This window comes from Colletes latitarsis, chromosome 6 (genome assembly GCF_051014445.1).
Source record: "Colletes latitarsis isolate SP2378_abdomen chromosome 6, iyColLati1, whole genome shotgun sequence".
Taxonomy (NCBI): Eukaryota; Metazoa; Arthropoda; class Insecta; order Hymenoptera; family Colletidae; genus Colletes; species Colletes latitarsis.
The window spans coordinates 8,276,582-8,302,560 of NC_135139.1; the positions used below are offsets into that span (position 1 = coordinate 8,276,582).

At 35.9% G+C, this 25,979-nt stretch overlaps 1 protein-coding gene across 1 annotated transcript in view; it reads right to left on the reverse strand.

The window, feature by feature from the left end:
- Positions 1-90: 90 nt before the first annotated feature.
- The window catches only part of LOC143342311 (neuroligin-1), an 89,110-nt gene continuing 63,221 nt past the window's right edge, over positions 91-25,979 (reverse strand). The window contains exons 4-8 of the mRNA XM_076766038.1: positions 24,503-24,691; positions 18,617-18,873; positions 17,262-17,408; positions 7,511-7,935; positions 91-1,188 (exon numbers count right to left, since the gene is read on the reverse strand). Coding sequence (XP_076622153.1) covers positions 99-1,188; positions 7,511-7,935; positions 17,262-17,408; positions 18,617-18,873; positions 24,503-24,691 — 2,108 coding nt within the window. The 3' untranslated portion in view covers positions 91-98. The remainder of the gene's footprint in view (positions 1,189-7,510; positions 7,936-17,261; positions 17,409-18,616; positions 18,874-24,502; positions 24,692-25,979) is intronic.

Sequence of the window (25,979 nt, forward strand, 5' to 3'; positions counted from 1 at the left end):
TCTATCGATTTCTACTCCAACGAGCTCCCCGACTCGCAGCCAGAATCAATGGATCGTCTACTGCCAGCAGTAGCGGCTCGATAAGCGGCTTGTCTCGCTCAAACCGAGATCTCTTGAATTTGAACACGTTTCTTGGCGCTGCCCGGCGTGCCGGGCTGCCTGAGAATCCCCGGGCAGGACAGCGCCACGTTTGGCGCCGGTACCTTCGGGGGCGGCGGCGGTTCCGGTAGATTATCGTCGTCGATGTCGTCGTCGCTGCTGTTCCCGTCGTCGTCGTCGTCGTCCATCCTGGCAGTGGTCGCGTCGATGCACGGCGACGGCGTTCGCGTTCGCTGCACGCAGGGGCTCATTGTGTACAACGGAGGCTCCAGTATCCTCTTCCCGCCCCCTGGCGGCGGCGAACACTGGAATTCTTGCAGCTGCAGCTCGAGCTCCTGCGCCAGTTTCGTCTTGTGAGGCGGCGGACTCGCGGACGGCGAGTTCATCAGGTTCAGAGAGGACAGCCTCTGTTTCCCGGACGACATCTCGATCCCCGAGCAACCGGCTTCCAAGAACTCCTCCTTCTTCTTGTCCCCGAACGCGGACGACAGACCGCCAGCTGCGTTCGACACGTTCCTGTCGCGCTGGTGATAAATACCAGCGAAGATCAAGATGTTCAGCAGCAACAGAAACACTCCGACCGCTATGGTGACCGTAAGCGCGGTGGTGTAGCTCTGGTAATGACTCGACGCCAACTTCCTCAGAAGATTGTTGGGTCCCGGGCCCAGATTGGGATGTTGCAACGTTCTGGAGGTGGTGGTCACCGTGGTCGCGACCGTCGCGTTCGGTGTGCACTCGGTGGTCGATATCACGCTGGACACCGACGACGGTTCCGTCGGCGATGGCATCGGCAACGGAGGCGCCGGTAGCGGAAGAGCCAGAGTTTGCGGACGCACCGCGCCTTCGTAAAGACTCGAACTTTCGGACAAGTGATGGTGACGCATACTGATCTCGTAGCCCGGTCGATGAAGCTGGGGCAACAGATTCAACCACAGGGACATCTTGTGGCCTCTGTAATGCGACCGCATTTCCGTGCTACGACCTGCCTCCAGGTAAAGTTGATTTATTGAATCGTACGAATCCCAGAACGGCGGACTGGTCGGAAGCCCGTCGGATCCCGATGTCAGCGGGCTGGCGCCGTTCGGGTCCCTGAAACATTCATTGCACGGACGTGCCGCGCTATACGCGTCTGGATGATACGATTTTGGGCTGGAAATCGTACTCGAGGCCAATCGTGCTCCGATACACGAGAGATAGAATTTAAAGGACGCGTATCTTCGTGTTTCGTATGTTTGTTTCTGTTATTTTCAGATTTATAACGACGTTCATAACGGGACAAAAATACGACACGCGTTTAAATATTGTTATTTTATGGGACTTCGGATTTGAATCCATAAATGTAACTTGTAAGTGCTACAAAAAATGGTTTGCATGAGAATTTAATAGATTTTAGGAGACACAATCTGTTGTGAGTAGTTTTTCTGTAGATGGACACTTAGAATTGTGTAATCCGACACACGCTTAAATATTGCTATTTTATAGGGCTTCCGATTTTAATCCATAAATGTAACTCGTTAACTACCTATTATAAAATAAGGTTTGCATGAGAATTTAATAGATTTTAGGAGACACAATCTGTTGTGAGTAGTTCTTCTATAGATGGACACCTAGAATGTAATTTTTGGAGATCATCATTTCCAACAAAAAATATAATAGAAATTGTTTCTTATAATGGAAGAAAATTGCAAAACTAACGCAAAATTCCAGATATTACGAAGCCACCATTTTGCCCAACATTTGCGATTGATGATAAACGTTTGTGCATACGTATAAATAGAACGTTAGTAAGTATAGACAGGATGTTCGGCCACCCCTGGGAAAAATTTTAATGGACGATTCTAGAGGTCAAAATAAGACGAAAATCAAGAATACCAATTTGTTGATTGAGACTTCGTTAAAAAATTATTAACATTTAAAATTCCGCCAGTAGAACACTAGTCTGCGAAAAGCTACGCGTTGTTTTAACTTGGAATGATTACAATCCATCCATCCAAGCAGAAGTTACGATCTTTCGGGGAAACATTTCTGGCCACACAGTATATTTTCGGTAAGGAATTTTTTTCTCGAAAATGCGTAGGATTTCGGGAGTATGTCTATTGGCCAAAAATGATTGTAATTGACCCTTGCAACTAAAAATAATTTTTTCAGAACGATTTGAAATTTTTTTTTTTCGTCGAAAAATTTCTCCACCTACCCCCTGTCGATTTTTCGTAAAAATTCGTTTTAGATTTTTAGTAATTTTGTTTGACGCTCTACAGAAAAGTTGTCTAATACTTTTTTATAGGTACCCATGAGCACTAGTTGAGAAAAAAGTTTCATTGAAATATATTCAGTATTGTAGGAGTTATGAACGTTTGAATATTGGACCATTTTTATGTGGTTTTTCTCATTTTGCAGAGTCAAGGATCAAATTTTCCAATATTTTTGCCATTTCCTCATATTCTCCGTCAAAATACGCGTAGTTCGCTTTTTGAAACATTAGAATCGTCCAATCCGTTCAGGAGTTATGGCATTTTAAAGATTCGCATGAAATTTCGGGGTTACATTTCTGGCCTGTAATTATATTTTCGTTCAGGAATTTTTTTCTTGAAAATGGTTAGGATTTCGAGGGTATATCTATTGACCAAAAATTATTATAATTGACCCCTGCAATCGAAAATAATTTTTCCAGAACGATTTAAAATCTTTTAATTTTGTCGACTTTTGTCCACCTACTCGAATTTTTTTCTCGAAACTGCGTAGGATTTCGGGGGTATGTGTATTCACAAAAAATGATTGTCATTGACCCCTGTAACCAAAAATAATTTTTTCCAGAATGATTTGAAATTTCTTAATGTAATTTTTAGAATAACTTTTTAACGAAGCTTCAATCAAGAAATTGATATTCTTGATTTTCGTCTTATTTTGGTTTCTAGAATCTCCCATTAAAATGTTTGCCAGTGGTGGCCATACACCCCGTATACAAAGTATCAATATCGCAGAATTACTAGTTTCTACAAAATAAATTCTCAGAAATGACCTTAAAGCTGTCTGTTTAGATCGGAATGCTCCCTTAATTACTTCGCGTCCGCTGATGGTCTTTCATTGTATGCCAAACGAAGAACCAGAAACTTGAACGGAAATTGCGTTTCGAAATTGAGTTTACCGGGGATGCCAACTTTCATCGAACCAGCAGGTATCTTACGACATGGTGAGGATGCTAGCGCAGCCGTTTCACGTGTTTTCTATGTCCACCCACGCCAGGCACACTCGGGATTTTCCTTTCGTGAAAAACGAACAACCACTCGGTTGTGAAGGTAGAAAAAATAGACAAGGAAACGAAAAAAGAAAAGACTAAAACGTTAATTTCACCGATTCGAGGGTAAAAGAAAACCATTCTCCGATCGAAGCAAACAGCGATCTTTAATGATTAATTAAACGTAATCTATTAGATCTAGAAATAAATTTTAATTGTTAAATAACACACAGGACCATGAACTGAATTTTTCGAGAAGAAACTGGTTCATTTTTGAACGCGGAAACCAAATCTATTATTTTCTGCTCCGTGTGGATACATATATTAACATTTAAATGAGAAAAATCACGATTTTAATCGATTTCTTCATTTAAGTCTCTTTCTTGTCCACACTGACAGATCGTTAATTACAAGTTTACTCGTGTTTCCTAGTCAACGCGTTTACTATCAATTTATATTGAACGCTGTTGATTACATACGTATCAAGCAAGATGATACCTAATTGAAACTATGCTCCAGTGATAAACAGAGTTGGTTAATATTAATGCTTCTTGTCGTAGCAGTGATCATTAGTTACTGTTATTATTTACATATGTATATTTCACAAGTTTCAGATTACTGTGAATTAGGGACACAGAGATAAGTCTATAGAAATTAATGCATTTTTATTAAAAAATAGTATTACGAACTGTTTTTTCAGAAACTAACTAAGTGAAATCATTTTAAATGAGAGAAGAGAATTCGTCGCGAAACCTAATCGCTAAATACAACGATTTATTTTAATTGCCTGGAAATTCATGTGCATCCGGTTGGTAAGAAACGAATGGCCAATTGAAACGTTGCTATAGCAACAATTATTGTAATACTGCTTTTACGTAGCAGTAAAGTATTGTCCTCGCTGAGCAGAATATCTTCCCTACTCTAATATATCGTTTGCAGAAATAGTCTTGGAGCACGAACAATTGCAATTTACGAATATGCTTTGTGAGTTCAAAGCATGTCATAACACTGTAAAAGTTATTTACAAGCTACAAAAATCTTAGGACGACCACGCAAAAGATTAAGAAATTTCGTTCGAGGAACACAAGTCTCGAAGATAGAAAATGTTGAGAATAGAAACCAAATAAAGACGTTTTCAAAGAAATATAATAGTAGATTATATAGATATAATATAATAGTAGAAGAAAGCCCATGGAAATTAATTCGAGGGTATGCATCACAATTCTGAGTGGGCAATTCAATTATTCTGGACCATTTAAAAGTTATAGAGGAAGTGAACAAAAAAATGGATTGAATGGGCGTCGCATGAATGAAATGAAAAGCAACAAAACGGCGTATGGAGGTCTGCTCGTCTCTGATTATTCGGCACAAATACGATAATTTTCTGAATTGCATTATAACTTTCACAGCGGTTAAATCGCGATGAAGCTCCGAGGCATAATCCGAAGAGCTATGGTCGTCGACGCTTTTGAAAACTTTGTTAATTGTAGGACACAAAAATTCATTAAAAAGGGATTAAAACGATATACTGTCTCTTTGACAGAAACGATGGAAGATATTTTGATTGACGTACAATGAACAGCATATATTTCTTACAAAGAATTTGTTATTATTAGCGTCAACACTTAGCATGATCAGTATTATAACCAATTCTTTAATGTTGCAAACATTTTTTCCTTTTCTTGTAGCAAATATAGAAATATTCACTGATATTCACTTCTACTTTTAACACTGCTGCAATACGTTTTAACATTAATCTAGTTAAATTTCATTCCATCGCTCTTCGATACTCTATCGCGGTCCAGAAATCGATGACGCTGGCTCGATATTTTTTATAGGAAAGAAATTTCATAACTTTAAAAAATGATCTCTGATACTTTGATTCGCTCAGAATATTTCTGTTATGTTTATTTTTTGTAAACCTCAACATTTTCTCATTTTACAATTGAATAGATAATAAAGAATAAAGTCACCCCTGGGAAAAATTTTAATGGCAAACTCTAGAGGCCAAAATAAAACGAAAATCAAAAATACCAATTTGTTGATTGAGGCTTCGTTAAAAAGTTATTAACGTTTAAATAACGGCAATCTTCGAACAGCTGAATTCGCGCGATAATGGTTCTCGCTCAACACAAGAAACTCTACTTGCTCACGTATCTACAGTCTTACAGTTTTATGAGCTTATTTTTATGGAGCTCTAGAGCCCCATTAATACACACTGTTTGTATTTTGAAACATTAAAATCATCCAATCCTTTCAGAAGTTATGATATTTTAAATATACGCATGGTACCATTTCTGGTCACACATTATATTTTCGGTAATGAATTTTTTTTTCGAAACTACGTAGGATTTCGAGAGTATGTCTATTCACCAAAAATGATTGTAATTGACCCTTGCAAATAAAAATAATTTTTTCAGAACGATTTGAAATTTTTTAATTTCGTCGAAAAATTTGTCCATCTACTCAAATTTTTTTCTTGAAAGTGCGTAGGATTTCGAGGGTATGTCTATTCACCAAAAATGATTGTAATTGACCCTTGAAACCGAAAATAATTTTTCCAGAGCGATTTGAAATTTTTTTTTTTTCACCAAAAAATTTAGGCAGCTACACCCTGCCGATTTTTCTTAAAAATTCGTTTTTCATTTTTAGTAATTTTGTTTGACGCTCTACAGAAAAGTTGTCTAATACTATTTTGTAGGTACCCATGAGCTCTACTTCAGAAAAAAGTTTCATTGAAATATATTCACAATTGTAGGAGTTATGGCTGTTTGAAAATTGGACCATTTTTATAGGGTTTTTCTCACTTTGCGGGGTCAAGGACCAACTTTTCGAATATTTTTGCGATTTGTACATATTCTCCGTCAAAATACGCGTATTTTGCTTTTTGAAACATTAAAATCGTCCAATCCGTTCAGGAGTTATGACATTTTAAAGATTCTCATGAAATTTCGGGGTACCATTTCAAGCTTCAAATTATATTTTCAGCAAGGAATTTTTTTCTCGAAAATAGATAGGATTTTGGGGGTATGTCTATTCATAAAAAATGATTGTAATCGACTCCCGCAACTGAAAATAATTTTTCCAGAATGATTTGAAACTTTTCATTTTCGTCGAAAAATTTCTCCACCTACCCCCTGTCGATTTTTCTTAAAAATACATTTTTCATTTTTAGTAATTTTGTTTGACGCTCTACAGAAAAGTTATCTAATACATTTTTGTAGATACCCATGAGCACTAGTTGTGAAAAAAAATTCATTAGAATATATTCACTATTGTAGGAGTTATGAACATTTGAATATTGGACCATTTTTATTTGGTTTTTCTCATTTTGCAGAGTCAAGGATCAAATTTTCCAATATTTTTGCAATTTCCACATATTCTCCGTCAAAATACGCGTAGTTTGCTTTTTTAAACATTAAAATCGTCGAATCCGTTCAGAAGTTATGGCATTTTAAAGATACGCATGAAATTTCGGGGGCAACATTTCTGGCCAGAAATTATTTTTTCGGTAAGGAATTTTTTTCTCGAAAATGGTTAGGATTTCAAGGTTATATCTATCGACCGAAAATGATAGTAATTAACCCCTACAATCGAAAATAATTTTTCCAGAATGATTTGAAATTTTTTAATTTCGTCGACTTTTCCAATCGGTATGGCAGTCAAATTGGGCCTCGAAAGTCCACAAAGTGTAAGATCTACTCGTATATATTCCTCGTCTATAGTGTAAACTACTGTCGTGCGCACACAGCTGTTCGCAGATTGCGGTTTTAAAGGCAAAACTTTAAACGTTAATAACTTTTCAACAAAGGTTCGATCAACAAATCGGTAATCTTGATTTTCGTCTTATTTTGGCCTTTAGAATCTCCCATTAAAATTTTTCCCAGGATTGACTATAGACTAGTTCCCCTATAGACTAGTTGATGAAAATATTAAGTATATTCATTTGAGCAAATAGTCTCAAATTGTACGCGCAAGGACGAAATATTTAGTATCTTTGAGTCTTCGAAGAGGAGGGAGCCAGGAAACCGAACGATCGATCGAGGATTATTTCGTTGAGAAATCCAATTATCGAAACGATAGTCTGAGTTTCTGCTTGCAACTCTGCAGGGACTACGAGAACGCAATCCTGACGGGTAAAAAGGACGAAGCGAAGAACAAGGCGAAGAGACTCACCCGCGTTTCACGAAGTTAGCCAAGTAGTGGACCAGCAGTTTGGATAGGTTCTCGTCGGCCGAAGTGTAGTTGATCGGGGCGGACAAAACGGACACGACCTCTCCTCGGAGAAGAGGTATCCCTAGGAGATAAGGTATCTCCTCGCCCCTCTGGCTCGGTCGATCACCAAGCTGGAAATGGAGGAAGTAGCCACGGCCCCCAGAGGCCGAATGTAGCAATGCCAGCCTCAGAAGCGGTGCTGCAACTTGACCATCCCCAAGGAGGGATAGCAGGCCCTCGCAAATGACCGACGGACTCTGCTCGCCTCTCTCCCAGTCCGTATACTCGTTACGGAGGGTCGAGTAAATTTCGTGAAGGTGGTAACGGTAGGTGTTTCGCACATAGGTGCGTAGAATACGATCCCTCCTGGTCTCGTTCAAGCCGTTCTGCAATCACAGCGAGTGGAATTCTCTGTTAGTTCGATAACCTATACCGCTCGTCTCGCGAACGACGAGTAAAAATTCCGCATTGTTCGCGGTGCTCGTAAAGCTTCGCCTCTACATCGACCACCGTGATCCCCGTGGAACGATAAGTCGGTAATGTTATGGTTATCCTTTCTTTACCTTTCGTTCTTGATACCGCCGCGTCCCCGACATGGTAAAAAGTTCGAAATTCGATCATACGAATCGACGCCATCGCGGCAAAATGGCATTACCTATCGGAGGGAAATACAACGTCCATTAACGCTAAACCTGCCAAGACCTACCGAATGATCGTTTTTAAAATTTATAGAATTTATAACATACAATGTTACTTTAGAGCCATTTAACTTCATGACTTTTCTTATACTATATGTGCAATGATTTTTTCGATATTCACTTCTATTCGTATTGCTTGTTTTTTGAGAAAAGTAGGTAGCCTGTCTTTTTTTGTAGAAACCGGGACAAAAGGCCTATAAAATTCTGGTTAGCTTCTGATGTAAATAGGAAATATGTAGCAAAGATGAAAGGAGAGAATCTTCAATTCCTACTGTCTTAGAACAGTTAAACTTTACATACGTACAGTTCCGAAACTATTTTTTTCATAATTGAGCCACTATTAGAAGCAACAAGGCCTCCTCTTTAAACTGATTTCTGATTTATGCCGATCCGACTTTCCATTTTGGAAGTATCGTAGTTTTAATGTATCTCTGGACAAACGAGACCGAATAACCTAGTTTTATTATTTACTGCGAGCACGTGTGGTCAACGACCTTGCCAAGACCGTAGTTCATTGACCTCGCTATATCAACAATGAAACATAAACAAACAGATTTTAAAAATGCATGCTTTAAGAAAAAATATGCAACATAAAAGAGAAAGATATCTTATGAATAAATATCAAAACACAACTTTCTATAGATATAATGCAAAAATTAGAAGTACGTTGCCTCGTAAAAGAAAAAGAGAAAGATCGATCATTTGACCAGTCATAGTAGGAATGGGTATACACGAAGTGTCCGTAGGTATAGTGTTAAACGCATTGCACAAAAATATAATCGAACATTTTAGTGACATTTTTTTATAATTTTAAAGCCATGAAATATATCGAAACGTAACTTGAATTGAAAACATTGAGGGTAGTTGTTTAGAAAATTAAGCACATCGTCGATTTTTATAAGATCGAAATATATCGTCAGGGGCATTATTTTGAACAACTGTTTCCTACACTTTTCTTTTTTATTACTTTTTTTTATAATTTTAAAACCATGAAAGATATTGAAACGAAACTTAAATTGAAAACATTGAGGGTAGTTGTTTAGAAAATGAACCACCTCGTCGAATTTTATAAGATAGAAATACATTGCCAAATATATTATTTTGAACAACTATTTTTGAAAAATATTTTGGATACTGTATAACTTTATAGTCACGTTGAGGTTATAGAGTATGTTAATAAATGGAGCTTGGCATTTGTCGATTGTCGACAAGAAAGTTTAACGACAGTTGCTTTCGAGTCACTGAAAGAGATACACGTGTTTTCATCGATCCATTCCTTGCGATTAAAACTTATATTCCGATGATGTCGCGACGAGGCCGAAGTAACGCTCATAGTTCCTTTACAATTGATGCCAGAAGTGAGATTAGGTAGATTTTATTAAACGCAAACTGTCAACTGTACCCATTCCAGGACGAGAAATTGTAAAATAGTAATTGTAAATAGATCGTTTGTAGGTCATGCAAATCAAACGTCAAAAACATAGATAATAAATACAGTAATGATTTTTAAAATAAACCCCAGACGTGATTCGTAAGCTGAACACTTCTATCCCTTCTAACTTGAGGGATTCCTCTTAGAGCCGCGAAGCGTGAAACACAATGCTTTGTGAAAAGCATTTAAAGACCACAGCTTACTAACTTTAGAAAAATATTCTTGAAAATATGCCATTTATCACGTTAAATTATTGAATAATATAGAATACGATGAACATCATCAGATACATTAAATTCTGCCTAAATTAAAATAAATAACTGCAATAAAGTTGTTTCAATATTATATAGTTTATAAATTTTTAAAGATGAACGTGCCAATCCCGGAGCGATATTTGTTTTAAGAATCATTACTGCATCACAGTCACATGAGGTTAATTTACAACATATAACAAAATAATTTTTATCTTGATTAATTTTCAATTGGCCAACGAAAATTAATTGGAATTTTAGTTTACGAGCAAGCACAGTAAAATTACTATTAAATACTGTATTCGATAAAAAGTATTACTAAATAATAAAAAAAATCAGGTACGAAATTCTTATTTTGATTAATTTTCAATTGGCCAACGAAAATTAATTTGAATATTAGTTTACGATCACGTACAGTAAAATTACTATTAAATACCGTATTCTATAAAGAATTAAAAAAATTTTAGTTTAATAAAATAAAATCTCTTTTATTTTCTGAAATAAAATCTTATGTTGCAATATCTTTACCTGACTGATACACCTCGATCAAAGATTTGAATATAAAATTACTATCAAATACCGTATTCTATAAAAAATTTTAAAAATCTTAGTTTAATAAAATAAAATCTTATGTTCCAATATCTTTACCTGACTGACACACTTCGATCAAAGAGTTGGACATAATCGAAGATCTTTCGGTAGCCAGTAATTAGTGGAAATTTCTAAACGGAACGAACCTCGTTTTGACTGGTAACTACGCTGCGCATGTAAATGAACAATTTAGACGATACCACGAAACCTCCGATCATTATCAAATTGTCAAGGAGCTGCGGAAATACGCTTTACAAGGCGTCCACCTACCGTGACCATCGGATTGTCGATAATGTCCGGCACGATCAGTGGACACGTTTTGCAGCACTGCACCTGGTAATTAGTAATTTATTGGCTTCGTGTCAATTATCGGTGTGCCGGCTGCGTGCAGACTGTTCGCGACTCGTTAAATTCGTTGCCTCGATTAAAAATAATTCAGGCTAATTTGAAGAACGCGGTGCCGCACCATTCGAATGTATCAATTTTACAACTTGCGATTAAAACGTACGGATTTAATTTCCAACGAAAACGAGCGGAACAACACGGTGAAATTTGTAGAAAGAAACGAAGGTTCATCGACCACAGCACAGTTGTTATAGCATAAATTACAGAAATGTGTCCGTTGATTGCATAAACTGTTTTGTATTCGTTGACAACGCGTTAAGTTTGCAATTATTCAGTTTCATAAGTTAATTATAATTTAGTTGATGTAAGCACAATGGTATGTATGTTTAATTGCATAAAGTGTATTCCATTTGCTCGTATCGATTTGCGTGAATGGATAAGTATAATAATAATATGTATAATAAATAAAGATCTCGCTTATATCTCTCATCAGAGTCGAATTTTGTCTTCGTGTTAACAGATATACGCACGAAATGTTTTCTATATTTATTAAGAGTTTAAATAAATGTATTGTATAAATCAAAAATATGTATATCGTTGTAAAAACTACGTAAAATATTAGTTTTGTAGGTATTATGTTGGTCATTAATCGCAATTTCCAATGGAATTCGATTCTGAAATACAACGCATGTTTTACAGTAGGTGCTCAACATAAAATATTAACCTCGCGGAAAAATATTTTATAGAGAGAAATATCGTGTTTCGTTTGAATATTTATCGTTTATCTGTTATTCCTCCACCTGTATATACTACGCGTAGATATTATTACTGAAATAAAATACGTAAGTGTACGTATGTAGATGTGAAATTGGATATGTCCCCTGCGAATGTGACTTTGTCATTTAAATACGTATTATTTTTCTTGATTAGGTTTCTTTTTTTTCTCACTGCATATACGCGATGTGATCAAAAAATGTAATTGCTTAATTTCTCACGTAAGGAACATTCGGTAAAAACATTTGTTACTGACGTCTGTGCCAATTTTCAGACATTTCCTAACACCGTAACTTGGGTTTTACTGTTTATTTTTGGATTCATTGAGTATTATGTACACAAAAATAGAATAAAGTGTTCTAACGTTGTGGAAACGCTTTTTTCCAGTGGAAGAACTTTTAGGGAATTTTCTATACATAGACGAACAGTCTGCAAACAATAAAAGAACTACGTGAGTAAATAGAAAAATTTTGTACGAACAAATTACTGTATTACACGTTTATCGTCCGCATAGTCTTGCGTATTTGCTCGAAAGAATGGTAGCTAGAATAATTAAACATAAATTCATGGAACTGATGTGCTCTAAACTCTCAATTGGTCGAGCGTAATACCTGTTATATAAATGGTAGGGTGGCCAATTTGACCTCGTTCAAACGCCAGGTGAAATATATAGTTTACGTAACTCAATCTCTGATCGTACTCGATTAATCCGTTGACGCTAAATTAACATGTTACGTAGCCGAAAATTATTCAACAATATCTATTTGAATGCCTTCGAAGTATCATTTTTTACAATTCTTGGCTTGTGTAATAAATTTTGTTTCGTCGCCTCGATTCACTCGATATTCCCGTGTACAAAAATAGGAAAAAAGCGCACTGTGCTTTGTAAGGCTAATAAGGCGATTGGAGAATGATTTAGCATGTATAAAAAATAATATCGCGGTGTCAGTTTAATATTTAATCACAAACAAGTGGCTACAGAAGTAACATTCTCTCGATCATTTTAATTTAATTTTGAAAAAAGAATTGATTGTTATTAATTTTAAATGACACGCGATCTGCATCGTCATCGATACAAAATCTTAAATGAAAAAATTATATTATATCATCGATTTATTTTTGGATGTAGAATTCGAAAAATTCGAGAAATATTTAATATAGATGTAATCTCCGATTAAAAGTCACAATGTAAAAACAAACGTTTTTGACCATAGGAATAACATAATTTTTACATTAGAATATATAGGAAAAATCATGTTATCGCAGAAAAATATAATAAACTGTCATTGTTAACTGATGAGGAATTCTTCATTCGAAAATAACCGCTTCAAAGTTACACAATTTTCTTAGAGCGAGAATTAAATTTTGTTCAAAAAGTACAGAGCTCGTTCTTGCACCTGACGTAAAAAAACTCTTAATTTTCCTCCCAAAATAGCAGACTGCTTCCTTAAGCGCATCGGAAAGTTTGAACCGAGTCCCAAGGAAACTCCATTAAACTGAACAAGTTACAAGAAATTCGAAGATACGAAGAGAGAACAGTGCTTCCCGTTAACTGAATGATACTCGTTCGACCTAGTTAAGATTGGGTCATTTCGCTTCAAATCGATCACTTCTTGCGCTCCATGTCAAGGATTTTGTTGGAATTCAAATATAATGTAGTCCATGTAAAATTCAGGGGAGAGGGTTAAAACTATCATTTTGCTGGTTTCGAATTTATTCAAAAAACATAGAACTTTTAATTTTGTGATCTCTACCAATTTAAATGAAAACAGACTGCACAAATAAATTTCTATGTTTAAATTTTAAAAAATTGTGTGCAAGCACTTTTACCAATAGTAATTTTAAAAATATAAGGATTCTTCGGATGATCAATAATATATAATAACAAAACACATAAAAAATAGTGTTTCTTCGTGGCCCTTAATAAAGTCAACTTCAATTTCAAGATCCTTAACATCGACCGTACTAAATGATCGATGTACCGTAGGATGACACAATTCTTACTTCCTCACCTAATTAATGAAAATATGGATGACACTTGTGCCGTACGTTACTTCGATAAACATATATCTACCACAATAATTGCGTACTTCAGAGTACGGTCATTATATCATCCGTAACAGGTCACGATTATATCCTCCGCATATTCTTAAACTCATTAACAAATCTGTATAAATAAAACTGAAAACACTTTTGTTACGTTTCTTTTTGTAATTTTCAATATTTCTAAACAAATACGATGTTAATTGTTTCAAACATTAGTTACGCTCTATCTTTCTAGTATTTTCATAAGAAAAAGTCAAATGGTGTTAGGTTTTCGCGATGGCCACAAAATTTCAACTGTTTTCGTTAGTTCCATGTAAAAAGTAACTTTTACGTTAATAAATATTAAAAGTTAATTTTGCACCGAAAGGATTAGTTTTAGGACCTATGTTCAATAGACATTTTTTGCTTTTCTCGACGAGTACAGTAATGATTCTTAAAATAAACATCGCTTCGGAGTTAGCATGTTCATATTTCGTACAACAGCAGATGATTATACCACTGTTTGCACATTCCTTCCTAAAGGGATTAAAACAATATTTCTTTCCGGAAAATCCATAAATTTGTATTAGTAAAAATTTATAAAATTGCAACAACTTTATTGCAATTATTTATTTAAATTTCATCTGATGATACACATTCGACGTATACTGTTATATTACTAAATTATTAAATAATTTAACATGATGAATAGCACATTTTTAAGAATACTTTTCTAAATTTAATAAACTGTGATCTTTAAATGCCAGTTGTGGTCTTTAAAAGCATTATACAGGGTGTTACTGGATAGGTGATACCATTCTACATACAAAAATAAGTCAAAAGAAAAGAAATAAAATTTGTTCATTTGAAGCTTTGTTTACGAGAAAATCGAATTCGAAAATGTGTTGATAATACGTTTATTATTATTCGGTCTTAAGAACTGCTGTATCAAAATTTACAGATCTTTTACGACCACCAGATTTATGGTAATTATGAAATGCACTGCACTCAATTAATCTTTACTCTGTTTTCTGTATCACCCTTTTGTTTGGATGGCGATGATTTCGAAATCGTTGCTTGTAATACTTATGTAGGTCCTGCTTTTGCCCTCCCATTAATAGCTCTTAAAGCTTTCATCATGTCAACGTATTCACGATTGCTGTTCGACTGATACAAACAGACTAACAATAAAAGTAACCGGTAATCGTACTACTGAAGACAGAATGTAAACATTACAAAGGACAAAGATCTTCAAACTCGACTTTCTCGTAAATGAAACTTCAAACGAAAAAATTTTATTCCTTTTCCTCGACTTATTTTCGTACGTAGAATCACCCTCTATCCGGTAGTACCACCCGTCTGGTAACACCCTGTATATTTCCCACTTTCCTGTGTTGCAAGGGGTTTCTTCCAAGTTGGGAGGGACAGAAATGTTCAATTTACGAATCATTACTGTATCACACGCTTTTAACACTAGGTTTACGGAATACGTCCATTTGACGCATTAAGATTCTAAACCTAACGTTACAGAACTCATAAATATTATTTGTTAGCAATTTATGTTGGATTTAATTGATGTAATGATATGAATATACACTCTAATTAAAAGAAAAATTGCATTTTAATGCAACTGTTAACAGAGCGAATTACAATAAAAATATGCGCAACGAGTGTCCGTAAACCTAGTGTTAAACGGACCCTTTTTTACCACTCTAAATGTTTGGAATTCCAAACATGATATATTGTAGGACGCGTCATTCATTTTCAATATTACTTAAATTACTTGAATGCACATAATTTGGTCATTTGGCAACTGTACCTCTACTACCTAGTTTGACAATAGGAATTGCAATATGCTAAAAACCATAGCCATAGCGATAAAGCCATTAAACCGGCGCATTCTTAATTAGTTTCAAGGGGTAATGTGGGCCCTGCTAAGTACCTACCCCTTGGGACCGCGGCTGACTACCCCTGTACAAACCCTCAGTGAGTGGGATTTGTAGTTTCGGGAGGACTGATCCACGAGGAATGAGCAAATTCTGATTTGCGACTTGAATCACCTCCCATATTTGAACTTCGTATTTAATCAAGGAACAGAGTTACGAGAGTATACAACAGAACATAGAGCGCGAAAGAGTACCAGAATGCAAGTTTGAACGGACTAGATTTGCAAGAACTTTTACGAACCATGTATATCATTGTTACATTTTCCTGTTGACACGTGCATCTTTATATACTTGTTAATAAATTAATGTGTTTGTAAATAGTTATTGTAATTATTTGTTTGCTATACAGGGTGTTCGGCCACCCCTGGGAAAAATTTTAATAGGCGATTCTAGAGGCCAAAATAAGACGAAAATCAAGTGTATCAATTTGTTGATGGAGGCTTCGTTAAAAAGTTATTAACAATTAAATTCGAAAATTTCAAATCATTCTGAAAAAATTATTTTTGGTTGCGGGGCTGAATTACAATCATTTTTGGTTATTATACATACCCCCGAAATCCTAACCATTTTCGAGAAAAAAATTCCTCGCCGAAAATATAATTTCTGGCCAGAAATGTTACCCCGAAATTTCGTGCGAGTCTTTAAAACGTCATAACTCCTGAACGGATTGGACGATTTTAATGTTTAAAAAAGCAAACTACACGTATTTTGACGGAGAATATGTGGAAATTGCAAAAATATTGGAAAATTTGATCCTTGACTCCGCAAAATGAGAAAAACCCCATAAAAATGGTCCAATTTTCAAATAGCTATAACTCCTACAATAGTAAATGTATTTCAATGAAACTTTTTTCTGAAGTAGAGCTCATGGGTACCAACAAAAAAGTATTAGACAACTTTTCTGTAGGGCGTCAAACCAAATTACTAAAAATGAAAAACGAATTTTTAAGAAAAATCGACGGGGGGTAGGGGGGTGCTGAAATTTTTCGGCGCAATTAAAAAGTTTCAAATCATTCTGGAAAAATTATTTTTGGTTTCAGGGGTCAATTACAATCATTTTTGGTGAATAGACATACCCTCGAAATCCTACGCACTTTCAAGAAAAAAATTTGAGTAGATGGACAAATTTTTCGACGAAATTAAAAAATTTCAAATCGTTCTGAAAAAATTATTTTTATTTGCAAGGGTCAATTACAATCATTTTTGGTGAATAGACATACCTTCGAAATCCTACCCACTTTCGAGAAAAAAATTCGAGAATGTGTGAAATTTTTCAACAAAATGAAAAAATTTCAAATCGTTCTGAAAAAAATATTGTTAGGTATGGGGGTCAATTACAATCATTTTTGGTGAATAGACCTACCCCCGAAATCCTGCGCATTTTCGAGAAAAAAATTCAGTACGGATGGAACTTTAAACGTTAATAACTTTTTAACAAAGCCTCCATCAACAAATTGGTATTCTTGATTTTCGTCTTATTTTGACCTTTAGAATATCCCATTAAAATTTTTCCCAGGGGTGGCCGAACACCCTGTATATGTAAATCGACTCCACGAACTTTGTGGGAGCCAACACTGAATATAGTTTTTTTAATCAATTTAAACGGTGAAAGCGAATGATAGTCTATTGATAGTTCGTTTAACTCGTTACCTGTACATCGTCGTCGGTGAGAGTGACCCAGGCTTCCTCGGACGTTAAACCAAGCAGCAGATCGCGATCGCCGAATCCGGCGAACTCGGTGCCCGGGCCGGGCATGAGAGGCATCAGTCCCGATGAGGCGGCAGTGGGCTGAAAATTCTTCATAGAACAGAAGAAAAGGTCGCAATTTAAACCAGGAGTAGCGAAAAGGCGACGGAATCGATGCCTACCGTTCGTCGCGCAATTAAGTAAACGCGAGAAGAAGTTGGGAGCAACTATCGATTCCGAGCGAGGGGTTCAATTGCGAAACTTGCAGTAATTGCAATTGTACCGTATACTTAATGGCTTTTAATTAAAAGTTCCCCGACAAGCAATTCTGCTCCCCGATACTCTCGATCGGTTTTCAGAAAAAGACGCATCAGTTCGACGAGCGAAGTGTGATTAACGGCAACTACGGGGCCATAGCTCAGAACTTAATACCGGCTTCGAAGCACAGCCATCGGGATCCTACCGCTCGACGTCTGTCACTCGGTTGTCGGGTCAATTAGCAAACTCATCGCTTACCAGTTGTCTGGTCCACTGTGCCGACAAAATCGAAACTTCGAACGATTTCCGCGCTCAGAGGGCCACGCGACGCGGCAACCGATGGCAACGTACCGTCCCGAAAATATTTGATCGGTACTGGAGAATTTTTTCACGTTGGTATTCATCGTCGATTTCGAAGAATCGTAGAAAACGGTCCGAACGAAACGTTTAACCCTCGACCGGCGAACTCCGAGTCCTTTTCGACTCATGCGAACTGTTTACTTCTGTCTCGATAGATAAGTGACTTTTTAAAAATCTTGTATTGGAATACGGAATAATAAAATTCAGATTTGGATCAAAATGGACTGAGTGTTCGAGGGTTAAAATGAATGAATTTTGTAATTCATCGAGAATCGAAAATTCGTTTGTAGCATGATTCTACACGTTACAAAAAACGGAAAATGATAAAAGACGCGGTTAACAAAACTCCAAATACAATAATTTAGTTGTTAGGTATTTTTTTTAATTTTAATCCTAAGTGTGGTTATATTTCGTAATTACTTTTGCGAACTCTTTTGTTTGAAATACAAACCCGAAAGAAATTATATAATTCCTTCCGAATGGATCGTCATGTATCGTGCATAATCTCGATCTTCAACGTGCAAATTTATTATCTATAATAATTTGTCAATGCATCGTTTAAATTTCTTAAAAGAAGAAGTGCACTTGTACTGTTCGCTATGAATATCTTACGTACTAGTATTTCGTTTATTATTTGTTTATTTTCTATGTTTCTACTGTGTTTATATAAAAGAAGAGAAAGATCGAGAGACTTTTGATACCTGATTAACAGGCTGAGGCATGACCGCCCCATCCATGAAGGGTGCAAACCCAGAAGTGAATCTCGGTATATCCAACTCCACCGCGAGAAGTTGTTCCAGGTTCCTCAAACGAAGGCACGGTGCGATATCATCTGCCTCGGCGTCGCCAGGACATCCGGTCTGCTCAGCGACGCGACGCTTCACCATCAACGGATCTCGTTGGACGGCCCAGGGTGACAAGGCCGAGCCACCCAGTAAAACTACCCTCTTGACTAGGTCTACAATACAAAAGAAACCAAACGTCTTGAAATTTGATAAATACACAGTCAAAGTCCATTTACACCCACACATTTATACCGTTTTATCATTAATTCTGATCATACGTTAATATACAGCATACTAGAAGAAAGGTTCAAGACTTTAAAGATAACTACCCTCTCGATTAGCTCTGTAATACAAAAAAAACCAAACGTCTAGAAAATTGACAAATACACAGTACATTGCAAAAATTCATTTACACCTGCTGATGGCGTTTTATAATTATTTCTGATTATTCCTTAATATACAGCATGTTGAAAGAAGGGTTCAAGACTTTAAAGACAACTACCCTCTCGATTAGCTCTGTAATACAAAAGAAACCAAACGTCTAGAAAATTGACAAATACACAGTACATTGCAAAAATTCATTTACACCTGTTAATGGCGTTTTATAATTATTTCTGATTATTCCTTAATATACAGCATATTAAAAGAAAGGTTTAAGACTTTAAGAAGTAATGGTACTCGACGAGAGGATTAAATCAATATAGATCTTAAAGTTAATATTTTGACGTAACATCGACTTCTATTACCAAAATTGAATGTAAATAATAGGAATTGATTCAGAAGAACGTTTAAGGTTATCAACACAAGATTATTATTGTATATCGGTAGAGATTATTTCATAGATTCAAGTTTAATACAAATCTTGGTTGTTACAGTAAATGATCCATGTTTCTTCCCTCGGTTGTAAAACTCACATCTACGAATCATTGATTCCTACCGTAATTCTTCTACATTACTTATAGGCAATGAAGAAATTGTTATTTTTAAGTATCACAAGGTTTGTATTAAATTTACATTCGTGAGATAATCTTTGCTGATATTAGTATGATTTGTTTGACGTAAAGGACAAAAGAGAATGAGATTTTTATCAAATTCCTGGAGGAATGCCAAAGAAAATAGACGGAAAGCTTGTCAAATAAAATATTGCAGAGACAATGAAGTTAATTACACTCTGCTTCGAGTGTAAAAAGCATGCGTGTGGAAAATGTGCATTCGAGAATCCTACAATTTGTAAAAAATTTAATTTATGATGTACACCGTGTTATAGTCATGTGACCGTGAGAATGAAGAATTCGATCGAATATTACAAGCGCTATTAAATAGTAAAAAGTCCTAGTCTGTACAAGAAAAAGAACCGTATTCGAAAATGAAGAAGTTCCGGAAATACAAGCGAAAACGTCATAAAACTTCAAGTACGAACTCTGAGGGTGCAAATGTGAATGCTGTGAAACATGAAGCACGTACGACTACGTGCATAAAAGCCTGACGGGTAAAACTGTACAGAAAAAGTACAAAACAATTTAAATTTCGCTTTTTCTCGGAACAATTTAAAACGTAGAGGAAAAAAAATTAATAAGAAAGTCATAGAATTACTTTTACATCTTGTATTATCAATTCCTAATTTTAAAGGAATAAAATTGTTTCACTGGTGTATGTATCGTGTTATTTCCGGTCAAAAGTCGTGCAACATTTATTTCGAGAATTTGCTCGTATCTCGAACGATTTTAAACATAGCATCAGAGGGGTGAAACTTCGGAGAGTAGTTTCACCCTTTAAACTTTAGTTACTGGAGCTAAAAATATATACATGTCAGTTATTTGTGTATGCTGCACAAACCTACAGAGCTATATAAACCGTCCACAGACATACGAGACACGAAAGATATGCAAACTCGTGCAGTTAAATATATTAAAAACTGGACTTTGTAAACTTATTTCGAAGTATAAAAATAATGCTTCTTATAATTGTTCAATACAATTTAATGAATGTAGCAAATCCGGAGATAGGTTTACATTTGTTTGTTAAATGTTTCAACTTATCTTTTACTGTAATTTAATTTAAAATTAATCAGAATTCTGTATCTGGTTTGCTTAAGAATAGTAATATCACAGAAATATGAAATACAGTAGAATACTACTCACACTTTGAAATGTATATTTGTCTCACAAATATTAGACATAAACACATAATTAAAGTTATGTTTTGTTTACACTACGAATAATATGAGGAAAATATTGGTGTTGGAATTGGAAAATTTTAGAGAAAGTTTTTAATCCAGCCCTGAAATATGTTGGAAAGTCTATGGTTACTGGAATTAAAAGTAATGAATCAGAACTATAAAGATTTGAGAGAAAGGGTGAGTGATCAGGCTAATGATCATTCTCAAAGGACTGTAAAAAGACCGGCCACCAATTACACCAGCCAATGCAGAAGCTGCATTCGAATGAACGAAAGTTCAAAAAGAAATAAATGCCTTTCAAATATTCTTTTTAGAAGAAATGAAAAACTAACTAAATCCAAGAATTATTAGTACACGTTTTCTTTCGTACGCGTGATCCTTCGTACAGTAAACATATATCTCTAAAAATTATTTTATTTCCTGACATTCGATTGTAACTTGGGTGTTCCTAGTCTTTGTATACGAGCATAAATTAAATTTAAATTAAACAAAATTTTCACAATTGTATTTATTATTTTTACGCATCTAAATTCGCTTTCCAATCGCAACCTCGTAAATACTTACACTCGTATCCACTTAAAACTAGCGAATAAATAAACCCTAACAGGCAGGAATCCCTATTATTTCGAATGATCGATGTTCTACCCTACATCGTACGAGAATTCTAACGTAAATCTCTTTTCTTTAACACAATTAATTGTAAGCGAAACTCTTCTAAATTATCGAACGTCCAACGCTTAAAAAATTGCTCCTCAGATCGTTCGTTGAGCGATATTAGCTTCCCGCGGAGGTAGAATCGCAAATTCCCACGTGCATAATCAACGAGAAATAGTAGTTGCGCGATAGTTTTCGCAAGTGGTGCAAGAATTTTCGACTCGTCACCTTGCGAGGAGAATACTTGCGGGTGAGAGGGTTGCCATTAGGGTAGCGAATCCGACCGAAAGCGTGAGAGGCTAAAACGTATTGTGGAAGGGCATTAAGGACGACACGAGGTGGGTTCGTTAGCGGAATGGCGGTGCAATTTAGAAACGCGGTACAAGGTGCGAGTCTTTTCCCCCTTGCGTTCTAGTCGCCCCTATTCCCCGTGTTCTCTATCGCGGGGTTAGAGAAGAAGGCTACACTCGAGGAAGCTTGTTACGGCCTCTAGTGGCCGTCGACAACAGAGACGATGATGGCATCGTCGTCCTCGAAGAATATCCCCTCGACTGCTCCCTGTGTCCTGACACCTTCGACTCGAGCAACGCATACGACGTGATACGCAAAACACGGTTGAATTTTATTTATTTATACACGGGATAACGCCCTTCGACCAATGAACGAAAATATCACGAACTTAAACGCAGTGAGATACTTAATATTTTGACTCCCATATATATTCAGGGTGTTCAGCCACCCCTGAGAAAAATTCTAATAAGAGATTCCAGAGACCAAAATAAGACGAAAATCAAGAATACCAATTTGTTGATAGTGGCTTCGTTAAACAGTTATTAACAAAATTATTTTTAAAAATTATTAATAAAATTTGTCCACCTATACGAATCTTTTCCTCGAAAGTGCGTAGGAATTCGGGGACAAATATATTCACTATTGTAGGAGTTATGGGCGTTTGAAAATTCGATCACTTTTATGGGGTTTTTCTCAATTTACGGAGTTAAGGAACAAGTTTTCGAATATTCTTTGAACTTCTACATATTTTTGACTAGAATACGCGTTGGTTGCACTTCGAAACATTAAAATCGACCAATCCATTGAAGAGTTATGACTTTTGAAACGTAGGCATGCTATTTTAGGGGAATTATTCATTCATGGTCAGACATTGTATTTTCGGTAGAAGAATTTTTTTCTCGAAAGTGCGTAGGATTTCGGAGGTACATCTATTGACCAAAAATGATCGTAATTGACCCCCGCAGCCAAAAATATTTTTCCCAGAACGATTTGAAACTTTTCAATTTCACCGAAAAATTTAGGCAGCTACCCCCTGTCGATTTTTCTTAACAATTTGTTTTTCATTTCTAATAAATTTGTTTAACGCTGTACGGAAATGTTGTCTAATACTTTTTTGTAGGTACCTATGAGCTCTACTTCAGAACAAAATTTCATTGAGATACGTTCACTATTGTAGGAGTTATGAACATTTGAATATTGGACCATTTTTACAAGGTTTTTCTCATTTTGCGGAGTCAAGGATCAAATTTTCCAATATTTTTGCCATTTCCTCATATTCTCCGCCAAAATACGCGTAGTTTGCTTTTTTAAACATTACAATCAACCAATCCGTTCAGGAGTTACGGTGTTTTAAAGATATGCATGAAATTTCGAGTAAACATTTCTGGCCACATATTATATTTTCGGTAATTAATTTTTTTCTCGAAACTGCGTAGGAATTCGGGTGTATGTCTATTGACCAAAAATGATTGTAATTTACCCTCGTAGCTAAAAATATTTTTTCCAGAACGATTTGAAATTTTTTTTTCGCTGAAACATTTTCCGACCGATATGGAACTTTAAACGTTAATAACTTTTTAACGAAGCCTCAAACAAGAAATTGGTATTCAATTTCAGATTTTGCATAGGTTATTTCTTCTTCTAATGTCACAATTTCAGGGGGTATCACAAACAAAATTAGGAAAAAAATTTTTCATCAAATATAAATAAGGTTCACCTTAATGTATATGGATGACAGGACTTTTCACTATAAAACTAAAACAATTAATTTTCAAGTTAAAACATTAAAAGAAATAAATTTGAATAGGATTCATGAATTTTAGTAGTGTTACAAATATAGGTACTAAGACAAATTTAAGTTATGTAGTTTACAATTGTCTAAAATCAAAGTACTATGGAACTAAAACAATTAATTCTCAAACTGAAACGTTAAAAGAAATAAACTTGAATAGGATTCATGAATTTTAGAGACGTTACGAAAATAAATGCTAAGACAAATTTTAAATTATGTAGTTTACAATTGTCTAAAATCAAAGTATACTATGGAACTAAAACAATCAATTCCTAAGTTTAAATATTAAAAGAAATAAATTTGAATAGGATTCATGAATTTTAGTGGCGTTACAAAAACAAGTACTAAGACAAATTTTAAGTGACGTAGTTTACAAGTGTCTAAAATCAAAATTTCGGTCTTGTAAACAATTTTACGATTTCGGTCTGGCAGACGGCGCGTCAATCTAAGGATGACAATAGATGAGTTTGACGTTTGAAGTTGATAAAGTTTAATAGAAAAAGAAAGTGTTGTTTTCTATATCTAAGGTGGTTTGCTAATAAAATTGGCTGTACTGTGCATGAACGAGAAGCTAGCTAGTAAAAGGAATGCGGGTCTGATTGGTTCCCCATTCTAACTTGGAGTTTGTCGCTAGTGGCTGAAACGACGAAAGTGGGGATGGGCGGAGCAAATGATTTACTCCTCTGCCCCCTGTGCCGCCCCGCTGACCAACTTCTCGTGAACGCACAGTACGTACGAGGCTATTTGACGAGAAAAAATTAGTCCTGATATTTTCCGTACAGAAGTTTTGACTATTAAAAGCGAGAAAATACAGTTCCGCAACGACGTTATCAGTTTTTGGGTGGTAAATAATTGGGTTTGCGAAAACCGTGTAAACTAACATTACCTTTTGTCATGGGCGAGACGGCTAAAAAATTGGCGAGCGCGGCTCCAGTTCCGTGGCCAAAGAGAGTCAGTCGACCGGGGTCGCCGCCAAAAGCGCCGAGATTCTCGTGCAGCCAATGAAGGCCCGCCACCAGATCCATCAAGCCGTAATTTCCTAGCGCGCTCCCCTTCGTCCCGGTTTTAAGAAAGCCTGCAAGCAATTTGTACGCATTAGTACGTGTTCCTTGGAACCGCGGGCAAACTGCAGCCGTTCGTTCAATTGAGAATTAAACAATTGCCGCTCTTAAAACACGGAATTTACGGCCTGGCCATAAAGCGACACCGAGCAATCTCCAGCGAGCTATAACTCAAAAAGCTTCCATCGCTGAATTAAAACCAGACGCTTCGGAAACCCCTAAATCTTTCCAGATCCCCGCGTATCGGGCACGTGCCATTAAATTGTCATTTTCAACGAATTTATCGATTGGCTAAATCGACGCGACCAATTTGCAATTTAAGAGGTTGTCTCGAGTCGAGAAATGGGCAATAAGTGGGATTCTTTACCAGAAAAACCAGATATGGGCAATATTTTGATCTGAATAAAAGTCTCAAGCATCGAACAGAAGATACAAAATTTGTATTTACTATTCGTTGAATAAAAATAACACTGGTCATCTATATTTGACGAATAATGAATGGGCGAAAATATTTATTCGGAGAAAATATAGACGACGGTTAAAAATAACTCGAATCATCTTTATTTGATTTGATTATTTATAATCGCAGAGGGAAAATAGCATTCGATTTTCTGTTATGAAAAACTAACATAAACGTCAAACTAAAAATGAACGACGACCTGCTCTTATGAAATATATTCACAGATTACCAGTTTAAGGGTAAGAATATCCAAACATGGTTTAACCTAACATGAATTGATAAAGAAAAAGTTAGGGAGTCTGCCAAAGTTTACAATGCTGTCATTCTTCCATTATTTAATAGTATGTGTCGTGTCATGAAACATTAAGAATAAAAACTGAAACTGAGATTAAACTAAAAGGCATCATGTTTCCATTTTCTTTCCACTTATACAGGGTGTTCAGCCACCCCTGGGAAAAATTTTAATGAGAGATTTCAGAAGCCAAAATAAGACGAATAATTTTATTTCGAATAATTAATAACAATTAAATTAAAAAATTTCAAATCGTTCTGGAAAAATTATTTTCGGTTGCGAGGGTCAATTACAATCATTTTTGGTCATTACACATACCCCCGAATTCCTACCCACTTTCGAGAAAAAAATTCAGTACGGGTGAAACTTTAAATGTTAATAACTTTTTAACGAAGCCTCAATCAACAAATTGGTATTCTTGATTTTGGTCTTATTTCGGCTTCTAGAATCGCCCATTAAAATTTTTCCCAGGGGTGGCCGAACACCCTCTATAAATAGTCATGTAATTTTTTACTTCGATTCATCTTTGGTCACATACAATTTTGTAGAT